The sequence below is a fragment of the Neodiprion virginianus genome, chromosome 4 (genome assembly GCF_021901495.1).
Source record: "Neodiprion virginianus isolate iyNeoVirg1 chromosome 4, iyNeoVirg1.1, whole genome shotgun sequence".
NCBI classification, from domain to species: Eukaryota; Metazoa; Arthropoda; class Insecta; order Hymenoptera; family Diprionidae; genus Neodiprion; species Neodiprion virginianus.
Genome location: NC_060880.1, coordinates 21,129,881 through 21,148,261, shown reverse-complemented (window position 1 = coordinate 21,148,261; position 18,381 = coordinate 21,129,881). Strand labels below are relative to the sequence as shown.

The following is an 18,381-nucleotide window of genomic DNA, read 5'->3' as shown; positions in this document are numbered from 1 at the left end:
TACATGTAATAACTCGGCCAATTAGTTATCAAATATTGGTTACCTTCAGCATTGCTAATTCATATTATATGGTATTTATTCATTTTATTCGTACATCATTTTTATGATTTGAATGTACATTTTCACCTTATTTCAGTAGGAAAAAACAACTCAAATTTGCATTTTCGAAGCCTGTAGAGCGTAAGTAAATTGCCGCATTTCCAAACAGTACGGTGAAACAAACTTGTCGCATGGACACAATTGGAATACTTTATTTTACACACTACGGCTGAGCTTTCTCTAGCACGTGCGCACTTTTCAACTCAATTTTATGCACTGTGTCATTGAGCGTAGTTTCTCACCGCAATTTTACACGATGTCAGTGGCATCTTCGTTGCAAATCAAACTTTCATTCATAGGTCTTGGATAAAATAACGTGTGTCGATATCTGACTCGTGTGATTACAGCGCTCGCTTCGGCTTATACTGCATTCACACCAGTACTCGTGAAATTGCAGCACTCGCCTTCTCATAGTCGTCGGAAATAACCCTCTTGCCGCACTTGTAACACAATATACTATTTTCCATTATAATTATAACACTAGATTGGTTATGAATAGGATGTGTTTAAATCGATTGATTGGCAAAAAAAATAATTAAATAATTAATACGTTAATTAATTGCGAAGTCCATTACGTATCAATACATGAATATTGCAGTTGGCATCCGTGGTCAACTTATAATGTACTTTTCTTCTCAAGTTGAATGATAAAACTGCTTTATTTCGCCAATATTAATACATGTAATTGGTACTTGACCATTAAGATCACATGTTGTATCTATTTACAATTTGTTTTTTGAGAAATGATCTCTAATAATATTTTTAATACGGCGCTGAGGCTAGTAACTAAAATACACTCAGCTTGTTTTGAATTTTACAATATTATAAAATTTCATATCTATAATCTTATAAGAGTATTACTATTCCATAATATTTGACATAGTTCTGTTTCCCAGGTTTCGATGCATTATTTTACCCAACGTTAGCATATTTGTCCGTTAATTTTGGACGCTAGCTTGAACATGATATTTCCCATAATTATGAGACCTAATAGCAATTTCGTGCATATTCATGTGACTTTCTATTTGATTTACTGATATGTCGAATTAACAGCAGTTCTTAGTAAATTCGATGCTTTGTTGAGCGGATAATCAATCAGGGAACATTCGAATTGATCTTTGAACGCATTACACAACACAGGAATTACATCGTCAATTGTAATATCCTGTTTTAATTCTTTACTTATGCTTGTGACGCCCTTTCCCTTGATACCGCAAGGCACAATATGCTCAAACCACTTCAAATCGGTGTTGCAGTTCAAAGCAAGTCCATGAGTCGTTATGTATCGGCTTCCGTGAATTCCGATAGCGCAAATTTTGTTATTATTCACCCATACTCCTGTATCGGGCGAGGTTTCACCTTTGATACCAAATTCCGCGCATAATCGTATTATCATTTTTTCTATCTCATTCACATACCATCTTATACTTGCTTGTGCGAATTGCTTCAGATTCAGGACGGGGTATGCAATGAGTTGCCCAGGTCCATGAAAAGTAATCAGCCCACCACGATTAGTTTTAAAAAATTGGGCGCCAAGTTTTGTCAACTTTTTTTCTTCTTCTTCAGAGTAATCGTTCCTCCGTATTCCAATGGTATAGACCGGATTGTGCTCCAGTAAGACCAAAGTATTCTGTGTCTCCATTACTAACTCTTTATTACCGTAATGCAAATCAGCTAAGTTCTTCTGCAGACTAAGGGCTGCTCCATAATCCAGTCTTCCGGCCCGAAGGACCTTCACGATTCTATTGCTCATAGCTATTATTAAAAAATTTGTTTGTCTGACTTGAAAACTCGAAAGTATTATTATGACGATCGTTTTTAGGACCAATTTATTCCTTGAATGTTCCCCTTTGTTACTTATGATGCATTTTCATTTGCTTTATCTTGCAATGTGTTGTAAAGCAGCAAAGATACCTAAAACAAAAGAACCCACTGATTTAAAAACTCGCACAGTCAGCAGATACGTTAGAGTAAATTGATGAAATTGGACTTGCAGTATTGCAAAGGGGTTGGCCTGCAATACAATAAAAAGTTACTGCCCAAATATTCACTGACAATACACGAACTTGTTTTTTGTTGGTCTCTTTTCTTTACCAGGAGTTATGATTGATTATTATTCAATTTCATGCAATCTTTGGAACTTTGTAAGTGAACATGAATTGAGATGAAAACCTACAAGTTTTGGGATATTTTTCATTCATCAAAAATTACAATATTAAATTATCATATAAAATCAAATTGAAAAAATGAAAAATTTCAAAAGTCGGCAACCAGGTCATGGGAAGGCCCAGATCAGAGCAATTAGATATATTTTCCACAGATTTCGCACAACTTTGTATCCGTTGGTATATATTTGAAACATTAAAACTACAAACGTTAAGGTTATCTGATATTTCAGTTTTCTGTAATCAAACATTTCCGTTATACTTACATAGGCATCAGTGGCAGCGTAGGATTTTTGAGCATCGCTGAGAGGTTGAATGTGCCACTTGCTGCGTCGTACTTTAGGATCTTTGGAAATTTCTTTTTGAAGCTAATATTGAGGTAAAAAAAACGCACACACTAAGCATCAGTTAGTTCAAGTCTCACGAGTTTGAAGTTTTTAACGTTAATGTAAGGAAACATTGAAAAACAACCACTATTTTGTAATTTTAAAATAATAGAGTTTCCAAAATATGAACATACTTTGGTTTATTCAGGTTTAACGAGATTTAAGTAATTCTAAAATTTGAAATAACGACTTTTCTGAAAAATGAATTGTTATATTAACGTTACGAATTTCAACCCATTGAGTTTCACTATATAAATGAAAGCTAAGTTGCACTGCATTGTAATTAATTGTTTCAGATACATCGATTTAATGATGCCAACTGGGTTTTGTGAGAGTTCGATTACTGCCGTTTGATTATGAAGACAAGAGTATCCGCAAGTGTATTACCCATTTAATTTCCTAGTAATGTTAACATAAAATTAACTCACCACATAAACTGTAAGATTTGCCATACTCCATCGACACGATCGATTTAGTGTTGCATTTGCAAATGTACCACAATCAATGCAATTATTTTCAACAACCTTTTGAGATGGGAATTCTTTGAAATCTCTACCAAGTTTCCATACGTCACTAAAAAAAAAACGTTATTTGGCTACGTTTTCTATTGCACCAAATACAGTTAATGAAAACAGATTTCATAAAACAATAATGTCTTAAATACTCTGTTGCCAAGATATGACATGTATTGCTCATCTGACTATTTAAGAACGAACTTTTCAACAAGAAGGAAGCAATTAAAAAGTAGAAAGACTGAGAGAACAAATCTGCTACTCTTACAAATGTACTAAGTATACTAGTTATGGTTTTTCATCGATCATTATAAAATTTACCGATGTATCATGTACATCAAGTTTTGATTGTTCACATTGGATTTATAACTTATATTGTTACCAGTGCTCCATAAAAGTATTTATACAGATAGATCAGTGCACTAATTGCCACTAAACTGAATTACCAAGACTCATTTATCCTGTAAGAACTATTTAACAGAATTTAATATTAAGTACCGTTGAGTTTGCGATCAAGCTTAATCGATTGAAACTTAAGGTACATGACTCATCTTTATTACCCCTAAAACAGTGTATTGAGTCTATTTTCAACACGATCGTATTTGTAATAATTCGCAAAAGAATCTGCGATAAAATTCGTTACAAATCTTTATTACAGACGAAACGGCAGATTCAGAGGACGAGCCAGATGGCGCATATAGCCACGTGTATCATTAGTGATCGGATTAGAAAATGTACCTCTACATGATTAATAATCAAATAATTTAATGTAAGATGCTCCTCTTTTTCTCTATTTTAGTTTTCCAGAAGTTTTGATACAACTACATCACCTGAAAAACTAAAGGGACATGTTTGTCCCTTCAAGACTTATCAAATATTGCGAAACATGTATGGTTTCTGTTAATATGCATCAAATACGAGATTAAATAGAGAGATTTTTGAATTTCATTAAATTTAGCAAATCTGCAACATCGTTGTAATTAGTAATTTTTGAATGCACTCTGCTTCCCAGCACATAATTCTATTCTCTTAACAATCAAACTCCTATCTTCAATTTATACAGGGAAATCACATTTAATATTGTGAGCTTACTTTTTTATATTGACTCCAACAAGTCTAACTTTTGGATGAATCAGCAGCTCGATAAGAGCAGCTGGTAATTTTCTCAATTCATAGACATGCAGAAGATGACAGATTTTATAATCCATACAGATTTGTATCAAAGCTGTTTTTCCACTTCCTGTTTGGAAACTAAATGGCCATTCAAGGTCAAACCCTATCGGAACGATTATATCAGTTTTCTTCTGAACGAGTTGCCTGAATAACAAAAATGAAAATTTTAATTTCAGTTTGCAATGTAGACTGTAAAAAAATTTCAGGCAAATTAGAACCAAGCTCTTACAGTACTTCATCGCAGGCCATCGCACAATCACCAAACGTGTCAGCGTAATTGATTTTGCCCTCAAATAGGATTTCTGACAACTCGAGCACAGGTTTAACTACTTCGGTTTTGTTGTTTTCCTGATAAACAAAAACTTTATATTTGACATTATTTAAGCAAATTCAGAGGATGTACAAACTAGATGTAGAATATCATTTTTGAAGAAACCAAATATAGAACAAGTTTTTTTTTCCTAGTTGTTAATTTCTAAATCAGCAAGAATAAGAAATCAACTATACTCTTGCTAGTCTTGGAAATGAATCATGTTCACAAGCAAGAAAGTATTTTGAAACGGTACACATAAAGTTATTCAAAACTGCGTGTAAAATATAAATGTAAGTTTACATTGATTGTAGTAAATTAACTTGAAATATCACTTAGTCTAAACATCATTGCATGTGGAAGTTTTCATCTCATTTCACCTAATGGGTAAAAGTCACTGACTTCGAACTATGTATCAATCTTTTTTAATGACTGTACTACTAAAAAAATACAGTGACATGTCTAGCTATATTTCAATTTGGCATCCTTCATTGGTCATATGAGATGTTCTCTTTTTCTGGATTTTCAAAGAGATACATGTGTTATTTAACTCCATTTAACTCCACAAAAACATAAACAAATTATTTATTTTCAACAACTAAATGCAATGAAATTGAACTTCTGATATAAAAAATATGACTGGAATAACAATCGCATTGTTTCTGGGAATAGAAAAAATTAATTTTCTTCACCTGTGGTAGTCTTTCTAATGTTTCGCAAAATGAAAGGCTCTTGAAACACCAAAGTAAAGTAGCAAAGCTACAAAGAGCAGAGTGAATGCAATACAACTGAATTTGCACTGAAAATTTAAACAGAGTTAAGGTTGAATTAGATATCGACATTGCAAGATCTCCGCTCCTAACCCAACCACAGCTCTTAACCGACTTGAACTCTGGGTATAAACTCATTCCACAAAATACGAAATGAAGGAAAAATAATAGAGAAGTAAAATTAAAAAATGTTAGAAAAGTAAATTCATGTACCTTCGCGGCTGCTCCCATGATTCGGGGTGATCGTCGAGGCTGGATTTCATTGTTCTTGATAAGTGTACTCTGGAAATATTCTAGTTGTACAATGAACACGTAAACGTTGAATGAAAATATTCGTTAGCCAAGAATGAACATTAGTAATCACATAACCTATATTATAGTAAATTTTGTTATCATACCTTTGTGAGAATGTTCTCAGATGGAATTTTTGCCGTCGCACCGCGATACTCCATTTCAATAATTGCTAACTGAGATCTAAACTCAACTCACCGGCTTACCATTCGAAAGAAGTCTCACGAAACAACTGGCAGCATGCCGCCAACGAAGACCAACAAGTTGTTGACCTAGTAACAGCGTCCACCCCCCGGAGACTCGCAGCTGTACCACTACAAAAATGTGATCAGATAATGCGTGGTGTGAGTATACCACACGTAATGTCACCATCGTAGTCGCTCGTGTATACATACATTATGTGGCGCTGAAGCGTAAGCCCCATTGGCTGTACGAGCCACTTGACTATCAGCGCCACTAGCGGTCGGCGACATTTCGAGGCCGCCGGAATTACTGTGTGTTACCCCACTGTGGCGTCCCATGCTCCGTAATTATAGACTTCATAGAGATTAGAGATAGACTGCGCGATCTGAGTAACGAGCTGAAGCTGTAATTATAAAATGTAAGTTCATAAGGTGTGTTTTTGCGCATCCACTGCCGCTTCGGCCATTGAGAATGTGCCCCCACATGACGTCATTACATTTAACTATAATTGTCGTGACGTCATGTGGGGGCTTATCACGTGACTTTGGTACTACGCATCTCCGTTTAGGGCAGACCTTATATATTTATCTCACACTCTAATCGATGACTGGTGGGGGAGGCACCGCTTGCCTTATTGTTTACCCCACATGACGGGTGCTCGCCACGCTTTTGATCGTGCAATGGTCAGGACCTGCCCTAGCAGACCACAGCGCGCTGCAGCGGTTTCTTCGTCATTCTAATTACGGCTTCAGCTCGGTGCGCAGCGTCCTAACGAAGACCATGTCTGCATCTTTGATCTTCATTATACTCACAAAGATTTACTATTCCGTACTCCTATGTCGACTCGCTGTACCGCCTCAATGGCTGAAGGAATTCTCAATTTTATTTATTACTATTTGTCATTAATTAACAGGTAAAAAAATGTAATCATAATTTTTGCATGCCATAGAGTAAATTAAAGGTACTTGTTAATTTATTTAGTACCAAAATAACATGTTAGCCTTACATCCGTTTTATATCTACGTTTCATTCGGTGATCTTAAAATCTTTCCTAACTTTTTTTTTTTGCTTAATTGCAAAAATGATATCAATGAGAAATATTTTTTTTCATTTCTTGATTTGTTCGGCTTTCGCAATTTCTACTATTATAATTTCAGCCATTTCAAAATTCAACAAGATTAAATCTCTGATAATTCGAAATTTTACGTATTCGGATAATTTGTTTGGTCATCATTCGGACTTTTCAAGCTCGTTGAAAGTAGGCTAGGGATATGTTGACACAGAAGTTACCTAGCGTGATATAACCGAGCAAGTTGGTAAACACAGGGCACTGCTAATCGTACGCGACCGTCACGTGATGCGCAATTGTTTAGCGCGAAATGAAACAAGTGACGGAACCTCGACGCCGTTGCTAGTCGGTGGTGTGATCCGCTCCCAAAAAGTTCAAGAAATTAGGACAGCGCCGGGCGAGGATTGCAGTCTTCGTCCTCGATCGCACTGACCGAGCTCTACCCTTAAATTCAATACGCGGATCGCGTTCAATGGTTACTCAGCGAACCTCGAAAATTACGGAGCCCGAAGAATAGAAAGATTGGTGTCAAGCAGAGTCGATCACTGCTACAAGGTACGTTTGGTGCTCTTTGCTTCTCAAATCGTTTCAAACCTGATGGAAAATTCGATTCGCGAGCAATACTGGAGTCTGACTGCAACTTTTTACGGGGCGAAACAGGCCTGATTAGCTAGCTGGAGTTCTAAATGGTCTTCTAATGGACACGATATTGCACGGGCTGGTGCATTTGCTAACCCCTGAAAAACAGGCATCCAAATCGTTTACCTCTTGTGGCAATGAGTGTGAAAAAGACCCAGTGGAGATTAATTTCAAATGCCTCAGCTTCTGATAACACTAGCGCGATTTTTTTTTTTAACTTAAAGTACAAAGAATTCCGTATAAAATAATTGTATTATTAAGGTAATTAAGTTGAACTAAACAAATAAAAATGAACGTTGAAGGGGTTCAATCCTTGCGGCCTACTCCAAGAGTACAAGATTTTTGGGAGAGAAATTTTATCCTCCTTGTTTGTCAGGGGTTAACTAGACTCGGTTCGATCAATTTTGTGCGATCGAATCTACCTCACGTAACATACTATAACAGTCAGATTTAGCTACGAACTTATTTCGTTCAGAGTTAGCCGTGATTATTAGCTCCGAGCGTTCGGTGAGTGTCGAAAATTGCATTAGAAACACTGTTTGCAAGATAGTTACAATGCCGTTTTGACATGTGGTCGGAAAATAGCAAAATGCAGAGATAATTTTCTAGTCGACTAAGCTTGATTGACCAAATTAACGGCAGTTCAATTTATCGTTCGGATTTAGCCGACAACAAATCGTCTCGTCCTGTTATCTGTCGTTTAATTCGTCATTCCGATATTTCAACGAAAATGTGAAAAATGTTGTGATTTTCATTTTTTTTCCCCTCAATATGGCTGCTCCTGGTTTGAGCAGGAAGTCGAGAGAAAAAAAACACTACACATGGCAGGTTAAATTTCTGCCAATTAGAAGCCTTCGATTGGTTCAACATTCAAATGTTTCGACTTTTCTCGATTGTCAGCGTCAGCAGTCACCAAGTTCTCGAAACGAACAGATTGCTACGCGAGTCTTCAAATTTGCTCAGGTTTCTACTCGCAGCAGAGAGCTCGCAGCCACAGTTGAGTCAATTTCAATCGAATATTTACTTGTATGATGAAATTTGTTACGATCTACGAAGTAATCTAGTGACGAATTATCGATGACAACATGACAAATGGTAAATATTCGTTGTAATTCGCATATGTGAGTGAAAAAAAAGAACGTTAGTCTCTTGTTATTACGAATCGCGATTATCATCGAGTCGAATAGTTTTGACGTCTGTGTTCACCTGTGATCGCAAGTTCATCAGAATATTGTTTAAAAGTAGGGCTGTGTTATAGATTGTGCAATTTTCTTCGAACGAGGCTACAGGTTTAGTTTTCTTACGGAATTTTAGGACAGTTGATTCGCGATCTATTGTTTTATTTTTTCGGTTACCTCGAGCTAGTTTTCTGTACCTTCTCATGTCTCGTTGCATAATGCAATCTGAAATTACGACGTACTGTTTATCTGAAAGAAAATGCGATCGCACATTATTTATTCCTCGCATATCATTATAATTTTGTTTAAATTTGTGGTGATTCTTTCAATGCGGTGTATCCATTGATGATAGAGATTGAATCCACTAACAAAATATTATATCAACTTACAGAAATCAATTGCGGTTATATCATCAGTCATGGACTCAATTACGTTCCTTCATTGGACGAGCGTACAGAACGAACGTCGAATCTGCCCCGACTACTTCTTCATGAGGAAAAACAGGTACGTTATCGATATGATTCTCACTGTCCAGCCATTTTTTCATCATCGACTAATTTTGTTTTAAACCACATCTGATTTTAAATTCTGCATAGTTACCCGTGTTTCTGTCCTTTATTTCTAAACTCTGCAGACTATTCATTCGTCAAATAAAATTTTCGTTCATACACGTAGCAGCGTGTGCTCACATAAAATGCAAATTGTCTGTGTGATTTAATTTGTGTATTTTCTTAAATTTCTGCGTAACAAGCACGCTACAATCCTGAATCTGTTTAATGAGATGATTCGAAAATATACTCGACATAAGAGGAATTTTTATCCTCAAGTTTCGTTTCCAACAAAAGATACACATCGATTTATGTTCAAATGTGTAATACCAACAATATACCTGTTAGAAGAAATAATGAAAAATTGATAATTTGTTTATATCGTGCCGATTCCTATTGAATGAACTTACATAGATGAATTGAGTGATGAATATGATTCATTTTTCAGTTGAACTATGAGAAGCCTGGAGGCAATGGGCACAAGAAAAGACATGGCGTTGACAAATTTGAAGACTGTTGGAATTTGTTGGGTATACTGCACCATAGCTTGCAAGCAGTCATCCAAGTAACTACTGAAATACTTCGCAAAGTCGGTGAGTCGCATGCATTTGGGTTATTGGTGTTCTCCTCCCTGGTGTCCCTTTGTCAGGTGGCGTGACGGTAACAATTGTTACACAAAATGTTCGCTTAGCTATACGGATAGGCTCGTTCGCCAAGGCAGCGGAGCTTATTTACCAATCGAATTATATCATTGTTATCATTTTGAGCCACGTTCAAGTATTGTGAGATCCATTACCCGCTGCTTATAGTGGAACGAGCATCGCGACAGGGAAACCTCGCTTACTCGACATTTGCGAGAACAAAATTCTATTGACTTTTCAAATTATTCGAGGTATTGTCGTTTAAGCGGTGGATTTGCCTGAGGTTTGTTTATTCGTCAACGATTCTGTATTCAATTTAACTCCTAAAGTCTGGTACAAGTTAACGCAGTTCAATTGCATGCTTTTACTCGAGTTACTTTCCGTTTTACATCAGCCAGCGCGAATTGACCAAATGCATATTTAGCTCGCTTAGAAAGATGCTGTTGAGCATCATATAGGATGTCTAACCCGTTTTATTTTCTTGTCGTTTGTGTACCACGAGCCCTCCAGCAATCGCAAAACTACTCGGTGTAAGTGTAGCTGGCGGGTGGCGGTACACGAACGGATTCCTCCCTACAGATACACGACGAACAAGTAAGTCACACACAAACCACGAGGCGATTGGAGAAGAATGATTGTGTTGGAAAGAGTGTGACAATCGTTAGCTCGTATATAGGTATTGAATCGGGCAGGTAGAGAGGGGAATGCTATGGGATCGGTTGTTTATGATTCTGAGTGTGATTGTTTTTCTGTTCTTTTTTTATATGTTTTTTTTTCAACGTCTCCGTCGGGTGGTTCGAAGATACAGGAAATCAGGCGAGGGTAGGAAGGTCGCGATGTATCGAAAATAACTAACTTTTGTACATTCCACAGCGTCAGGCGATTGCAGAATTTTTGCTCAGTCACTGTAACTTTTGAAGATGTTGTAATTCGAGTGTTCTCTCTTCGTCTTGACTTTGTTAGTTCCTCCGAATCCCTTTCTGTAATCGCCTGAATGGGCTGAACGCTCTGAATCATCTACGCGTTTCGTGGTGCGCTAGATGAGAAGAGATGCTGAGCTCGAAGACGCCGCGTCGAAGAGGACCGCCGACCGTCACGCCAGCCAATGCATGCTGTTCATCCTCCCCCAACCCCCTGCCCGGACTTGATTTCGTATCTGAGAAAAAGAATCCGTATCGCAGTGTGTCGGAATCGTAAGGACGCGGATGCGGATTTTCTTTCGACAGGATTATGCGACAAGTCCAATTACTTTAAGTTGTGTCTCTTTCCGAATCAATCGATCGCGCCTTTTTGCGCGTCGATTTCGCGAACTTCATTCACAATGAGAACGTAAAGGATCTATTTTCAAATTGCTTTTCAACCGTAATTACCAAAGTTTCAAAGTTCGAGACCGCTGCCTTTTGTGCGTCGACTTGATACGTTTTCTGTTTCTGAAATGAAATGCTGCATATTCATTGCGCATTGGAAACGATTCCAAACCGAATGTGCCAATTGTGTATTTCTCTGTTTCAGCTATTTACTGTACTAACTATGTATATTCTGTTTTAGCTATTTATTGTATCAGTGATATTTTTCCTCATCTCACCTAATTTTTGATTTCGTGCAATCTTAGAAAAACAATCCGTGTCTGAATAACAAAGAGGCACATGCGGATTGTCTTTCTGCAGATTTTTGAGACACCTCCAATAACTTTACGTACTAATTTCTTTCAAATTGATCGATCATTCCTTTGCGCGTCGGTTCGCGAACGCTGTTCGAAATCAGTATACATAAATTTCGGGTTGCTTGCAAAATTATGCAATCCGGTTTTTTTTTTTTATTCGTTTTTCAATGGCGAATTAAGTTTTCAAGCTCGACTGAGCCTTTAGTGCTTTGACTCGATGCCTTCTGACTCCGAGAATAAGCACGGGGATAAAATCGCGACTGTGCAAATGACGTTCACAACGCTGCGGAACGCTCATTTTGCAGCCGATTTTATATTTCAGCTATTTATTCTAATGGTCAAATTCTTTGTTCTTTGGACTTTCCGATGCGCTTATCAAGCGTTTTTACTGTTCCAGCTATAATTTCAAAGTTTTTGAGGTCTCTTAATCACTTTTTACTTATACCGAATCGTTGGAAAAAATTTTCAATCGCAAGAGATATTTATTTCAACAACTTTTGGCAAATAATTTATTCGTTCGACAAACATTTTACATGAACTATACGCAACCATACGCAAGTCATGTAAAATATAAAATACAGTGTCCATGTAAAAAACGTGCCAATTTCTCTAGATAATCATAGATATAATAATTAAAAGTTCTGGTCATATGAACAGCTTCTAACACTTCAAGTATAAAAGTAGACCCGCGGCTACGACTGCATTCATTTAACAGTGTAGCCTTGTCCGTATAAATCTAGACCGTCACGCTCTAGAATTAGATTAACTTCCGGAACGATTGAATCGTAAAACTACTTATGGTAGATTTTAAATACTTGTATTATACATAGACGTTTGAACTGTTATTACACAAATAACTTCCTACTGAAAACTTACACAGAGATTTATGTATAAGAAAAAAACTGACCCTTTGCCGCGCAATACGGAAGTTGCACTGCACCAACTTAAAAGTCGTGTTTTTTCATTCAGTTTAAATCTGCAAAGATATTTTTCATGCATCAAAGTACTCCTTGCGATTCGGGTCTTACATTCGAAAATATTATACGTAAATATATAATATATCGTCGAAATAGCAGAGAACACTTTGATGTATGAAAAATATTTTGATGCAAATGAGCCTTCAATTCGAGTTAATTCCGTTTTTCGACGTAGTCAGTTCGGATGTTATTCCTCTGGTACGGCGCTTTGTTCATGCCTTGAACTGTTTGCATCATCAGATACACGAAAACCCCAAATGAATAAGACAACCAAATTGAACTCCTTGAAATTATCTTTAGAGCGCCAACGATAAGAAATCTGCAACAAAAGAAAAAGAAAGAAAAAAGACAACAACAATCAAGTAATTATTCGACCGATAGGTCAATAACAGTGATTTTTGCGAAGGTTAATTTAAAACACCCGCGACGGAGGTTGTAAGATTTATTCACCGTAAAATCCATGCTACCCGAACAAATCACGACCCGATATGGAACTTCGCGTTCCGTTCACCGCGTTGAAAGAGACCTTCTGCATGTGGCATGGACTATCCTGTTTCCTTTACGAAATAAAACTGGTCCACCGAGAGCCTAGATTGTGCGCGTACACTTCTTGCCGTGTGTGAGTATAACTAAGTTCACACGAAATCGGCACTCTCACACTTCGCATGTCGCGATACACCGACATACACGGGCTACAGCCGCGTTACGCCTCAAATATACCGATCAATTTATCACAAGTAAAGTAACTTGCTGAAACGAGTTTCGTAGCTGGTGCCACAACGTTGTGGCAGCAGTCGAAGTGCAGCATGATCACGTTCGCGTTAAAAGTAAGTCTTCGAGCCGTGTCGCTAATTTTTATCCAAACAACCGCGCGTTGCATACATCGCGAAAAATCTGCCTATCGCTTGATAAGTACACGAAGCCCCGAAGCGTTGCCCCGAGTTCTGTAAGGTTCCGATCCTTGCGAGGATTAGAAAGCATGTGTACCTACCTGCGTGACTCTGTCTATTTCTGACACTCCCGCGATCGCAGATCACGCCGATTATACCGTTTGTACGAAGGATAAATTTTACTTGTAAGTTCGCAGTGTTCTCGTAGTACGATTTCGTCTGTCGTTAATCTCGTGAATTAAATTACGAATTTTTGAGTGAAATTGATATTCGAGGATTAAATAAACAGTGACAATCAAACCTGTGTAATTGAAAATTCCTCAAAACTGTTATACCTGCAAGCAAAATTCTCCTTTCTGTATAAAGACGTGCTCTTTTTCGGTTTGTTTGCCAAATTTTTATCAACTCTTTCCAATCTGTATTAGACATAGCCCACGCTTATCAAATGTATACAGACGTATGGACAGCACTTATCTAACCATACCTTGTATAATGTTTCAGCTCAAGTAACACGGTTGCTTGAAATGATATCCGATGATCAAGAATACTTTCGTGATTGACCATAAATTGGTATTCATTTGTAACGACTTATCGTATGATGATGTAATTAAAGCAAGGGCGATACACTGAAATATAGACAAACTTATAGAATTACAAATGATTGCGTGATCTGAAAACCGCACGGTCATATAATTATATTATTATGACGTGTGAAAGTTTATTGATACACGTTACAGCCGTTGCTAATTATAACCGCACTTTCGTTATACCGCGGCACAGCTTTAATTTAGATCATTGAATGTACTTTGCACGTGAATAGTTCAAATTTGGACTCGTTTTGAGTTTATCTCCAGGGATTTACCTATTATTATCTGCGGTAATATTCTTATAAGCTAGTAAGGTATAAAATCTCAGGTATTTCAATAACTTCAGAGACATCCCATTTTTTTACGGTTTTTTTGTAAATTCCACGAGTACGCCTATACATGCTTCATCTACAGATTCAAATAAATTTATACAGATTGTGCTTGTAAACAAAGTGATTAAAAATGGTGGAAATTGATTTCTCGTAAAATTATTCGTACATTCTTCAAGAAAACACGAGTTTATTACTCACAGCCTACACCATTTTACGTAGAATATTTAAAATTGGTAAAACTATGAGCTTTTGATATTTAGAAGATTGTACAAAAATAAGCTTGACCTGCAATTGCCTAATTGAGGTTCTTTCGTTTAAATTCATGGTTCCTTATCTCCTTCTATGTCGAACAGAGATCTTTTCAACCGTATTTGATTCCACATTTCAAGTGGTATTTTGCTTCGCCATTTTTTCAATCAAATCGCACGGCAAATACGGCGCATTTAGTTTATACACAAATATTATTTTCTTCTATTTGTTTTCTTATTTTCGTTCATTTCGTTTTTTTCTTCCAGCCAGTTGCATAAATAAAGAATCTGAGGGTGTCGAGGATGTATTGGACGTATAGTCAGGTAAAAAATGAGTCGAATCAAAAAGATCATAAAACGAAAGTTAAACAGGGTAACTGAAGTCGATTAAGTTGAATCTGATTGAAGAAAGTCTCTGTGATCCAGGTGAAAATATTTCAACTACGAATTATGAAGTATAAAGACCTCGTTATTAACAACAACAAAGAAATCCCATTATTCCACCATTTTTTCATAGAAAAGTCCACATCTTTCGTCTGGTTCTTTAAAAAATATCTCATTTTATTCGTAAATGAATTTTCTGTAAATTGTCCGAGACGAAGTCTTTTCCAATTTCGTCAGTTGCAAATAGAAAAAAAGTCGACATATACAATCGTAATAATTTCCAAATTGTAAACTTGTGATTCAACTAAAAATACGTTATTGGTAACACTTTTATACAAAGTTGAATTTAAATTAGCTTCGGTGGCACTATTTAAGGCTCTGTTTCGTCATATTTTAGATCTCACAATTTTTTACCTGACTGTACACCCTATACATATTATTCATCGCCACGGCGATATCTTGAGATATTCTACAGACCGCGTAAGTCAATAACGGAAAAAGTAAATGAATGTTTTCGAAAGCGTTCGATTTCTGATTTGCTGTCGCTGACAAGCCCCGCTATCACGAGATAAGAGTATCAATAACCGGATCTCTTTCTCCATCTATCATACTGATTATTTTTCCCTCATCTTACTTGAGCAAAAACAAACGTGATGTGAAAATATTTCCCGACTGACTTAGGTCCTGACGCTTCTCCTGACAACCCTAATCGTGGACGGAGGATCTCTGACAAAGCAAGAAAGTCCCGAGGTGAAGACGTCGAGGAATATAAAACGCTCGCCGTTAGAGTTGGGGTTAGTTTCATTCGAGCTGGACCCAAGCCACGGCGGACATTTCAGAGTGATCCACAAAAGCATTCCGGTTACGTCAAAGTCCCGTACAATTTCAACAACATCGACAGTTTCGAGCGATAAACATCCAGCCGGGGATCACGTCCTGATTCCCGTGGATCTGGCTAACAACGAGCATCACGTGATCTTCCCCATCGTTGACAAGATCCATCAAATCGATCCGAGGGTCGTCGTTGACCACAAAGAGCTCCTGCTCGACCACGCGGCAAAAGTTGTTCTTGACCAGAAGCACCTGGTCCTCGATAGATCCTCGGAGAAAACCATCGTCCTCGCGCCCAGACCCCTCGTCTTGAGTCCTTCGGGACACCGGAACCTCATCGTTGGAGAGCCCAACTCCCACACGGTGTTCTTCGCGCACAAGCCAGTCCTGGTGGGCCGAAACGAGCACGGAACTAACGTCCTTGTTCACTCACGATCAAAAACGTTAGTCCACAAGAACATTGGCCTCGGAGGCAACAGGGCCGTCTTGCGCACCCCGAAGAACCAAATCCACGAGATAATCGTTCATAGACACGTGTCGAAGCCGGTTCCGGATCATGAAGACGAAGACCATAACGTGAACGTATTTAGGAGCCACTATGGTGGCTTTGGTGTTGGACTGAATTATGGCGGACACGGAGCAGGTCACGGCTTCCATGTGCCTGTCTTCTGAATTTTTTCCTCCTAAAGTTCAGCGTTAATACGAAAGCTACGTGCCGGGATTCCCGATGAAGTTTTCGGGAGTAAATTTACGGCTTACTCCCACACAACTTTTCTCGAAGGGTTAATTCCGAAACTACAGACGTTCGCACTGGCCGATAGTGGTCAGGAAACGATCGCGCTTTGACTTTGCAGAAAAGTAGAAAATTCTCGATTTTAGTGCGGTGAGGTGAAAGCTCGTCAAAAGTTCCTCAAATACGACGCGATATTGTGTGCTTGTGTGTGAAATCAAGCTAACGAAACTAATCGAGTTTGTCAAAACATTTCTCAGTTTTTTATACCGTGTGACATGTACTTCCTTCGTTGTACCGTATCGTGACTCTATGCGACGTACCTTGTAAATTAAAAATACTTATCGAGAACCGGACTTATCCACCTTGAGCCTCAGCTACTCAAAATCCTTCCACTGTTACAGCCAACGACGTAATCAACGACATCTTTCATCGTGACATTTTGATCATCTAATATTTATGTTTCCGCGAGTATGCAGTCTACAAAATAAACACTTCACTTTTAAGGCGGTGAAAATCAACGGCGTTGACAGTCCAGTCCGCCATGTTGCACTAGGACGATGCAGTGTTTGATAAAACTGCACTGTTCCGAATGATGCCGTTTATTATTTAAGACCCTTCGTTTTTCACGTAACATTGATCAACCTCATATAGAATAAATTAACATGAAAATTATATTGTAACTCAATCCTGAGTTTAAATGTAAAATTGTTAGTCACAAATTTGGAACAAGTTCAAGGTCTTATTTGGATCAGTGTTTATCAATTTAATCTGAACTAAAGAAATTTAAATTGCAATTTAAAGTAAAATATCCAAACTCAAGTATGAGGTCCTTTCACAAGTCGGGAAAATATTTTACGAATTCAATATTTATCCGAGATTGCCGACACTCGATGAGTTTAAAGAAGTTGTTAACGAATCGTATTTGATGTGTAACGGAAGAAATCTTGATCGCTGTATTAGGATACAGGGTGGATGATATAAAATGGAGTATTGCTGACAAAACATATAGGTATTCGTTTGCTTTCGAGATTGAATTTTCGCTTTCCACAATGTTTGATGTTCGAATAAAATAATTATTGGCTGTTTATAAATCTAGGCTTGCAGTTTGTAATTTTATAATTTCTCTCTCTCTCTCTCTCTCACTCATAGATAATTTATGACATTCATTATATAATAGTTAATTTCAACTTGAACTTGACTTCCGACTGTAATGTAGAACATAAAAAAATCGCAAACTATAAAATTATATATCTGTAGATCTGGCAGTTTCTTTCATTTCCACCCACCATATTAGTTCCGCTATTTTAAATTTTCTACATTTGGTATCATCAATTCCAGGAAAACTTCTGAAAAAAAATTGACGGTAAAATCAACAATGGGTTTGGCTACATGACCCGGGTCACGTGTCAAGATGGTTAATAATCATAATATAGCCGCAAATTTTTCAATTTGCCAACAAATTTCGAAGACATGAAAGAATTTTTAGAAGCACAATTATTTCTGCCATGCACATACGCGTTTCAATAAATAAATTTTTACACTTTAGATTGAATATTATCTGAACAATCGAAGTTTTGATATTTCGCTTATACTTACAGAAATTACCGTAATTTATACAGTAAAACAAAATGCGTTTATTACTTGGACATTTACTGTAATAAATCTGAAGTGAAAAAATATCACGTCGACTTTTTAATTCAGAGAATATGCATTATTATAACAGTTAACATTTTGTACTACAAAATCAATCCCAGAAATAGAAAATATTAAAT

The 18,381-nt window shown here is 37.3% G+C and overlaps 2 protein-coding genes and 2 long non-coding RNA genes across 12 annotated transcripts; 3 read left to right on the top strand and 1 right to left on the bottom strand.

Annotated features, from left to right (window-relative positions):
* Positions 1-739: 739 nt before the first annotated feature.
* Positions 740-6,099, bottom strand: LOC124303320 (putative lipoyltransferase 2, mitochondrial). Of its 6 annotated transcripts, none has more exons than XM_046760402.1 (7): positions 5,814-6,099; positions 5,629-5,708; positions 4,565-4,683; positions 4,255-4,479; positions 3,079-3,223; positions 2,531-2,632; positions 1,820-2,013 (listed from the first exon to the last, which is right to left on the bottom strand). In XM_046760402.1, exons 2-7 carry the CDS (start codon positions 5,644-5,646, stop codon positions 1,957-1,959), a joined length of 666 nt encoding a protein of 221 aa, XP_046616358.1. In that variant the 5' UTR covers positions 5,647-5,708; positions 5,814-6,099; the 3' UTR covers positions 1,820-1,956. The 6 variants fall into 6 exon arrangements, with proteins under 6 accessions (XP_046616353.1, XP_046616355.1, XP_046616356.1 ...); XM_046760396.1 differs by having other exon boundaries at positions 5,629-5,697; positions 5,814-6,098; XM_046760397.1 differs by lacking the exons at positions 3,079-3,223; positions 4,255-4,479; positions 4,565-4,683 and having other exon boundaries at positions 740-2,013; positions 5,814-6,078.
* Positions 2,532-3,770, top strand: LOC124303322 (uncharacterized). Its single transcript, XR_006907892.1, has 2 exons — positions 2,532-2,643; positions 2,947-3,770. It is a non-coding gene; the product is annotated as an uncharacterized LOC124303322 (long non-coding RNA).
* Positions 6,100-6,653: 554 nt separating the features above from the next.
* LOC124303323 (uncharacterized) lies at positions 6,654-9,912 on the top strand. Its single transcript, XR_006907893.1, has 4 exons — positions 6,654-6,802; positions 7,216-7,513; positions 9,167-9,279; positions 9,772-9,912. It is a non-coding gene; the product is annotated as an uncharacterized LOC124303323 (long non-coding RNA).
* A 3,369-nt stretch (positions 9,913-13,281) lies between these two features.
* On the top strand, positions 13,282-18,129 carry LOC124303319 (uncharacterized). Of its 4 annotated transcripts, none has more exons than XM_046760394.1 (3): positions 13,293-13,431; positions 14,929-14,985; positions 15,727-18,129. In XM_046760394.1, the coding sequence occupies exons 2-3, from the start codon at positions 14,965-14,967 to the stop codon at positions 16,546-16,548; spliced, it is 843 nt and encodes a 280-aa protein (XP_046616350.1). In that variant the 5' UTR covers positions 13,293-13,431; positions 14,929-14,964; the 3' UTR covers positions 16,549-18,129. The 4 variants fall into 4 exon arrangements, with proteins under 4 accessions (XP_046616349.1, XP_046616350.1, XP_046616351.1 ...); XM_046760395.1 differs by lacking the exon at positions 13,293-13,431 and adding an exon at positions 13,457-13,679; XM_046760393.1 differs by lacking the exon at positions 14,929-14,985 and having other exon boundaries at positions 13,282-13,431.
* Positions 18,130-18,381: the final 252 nt, after the last annotated feature.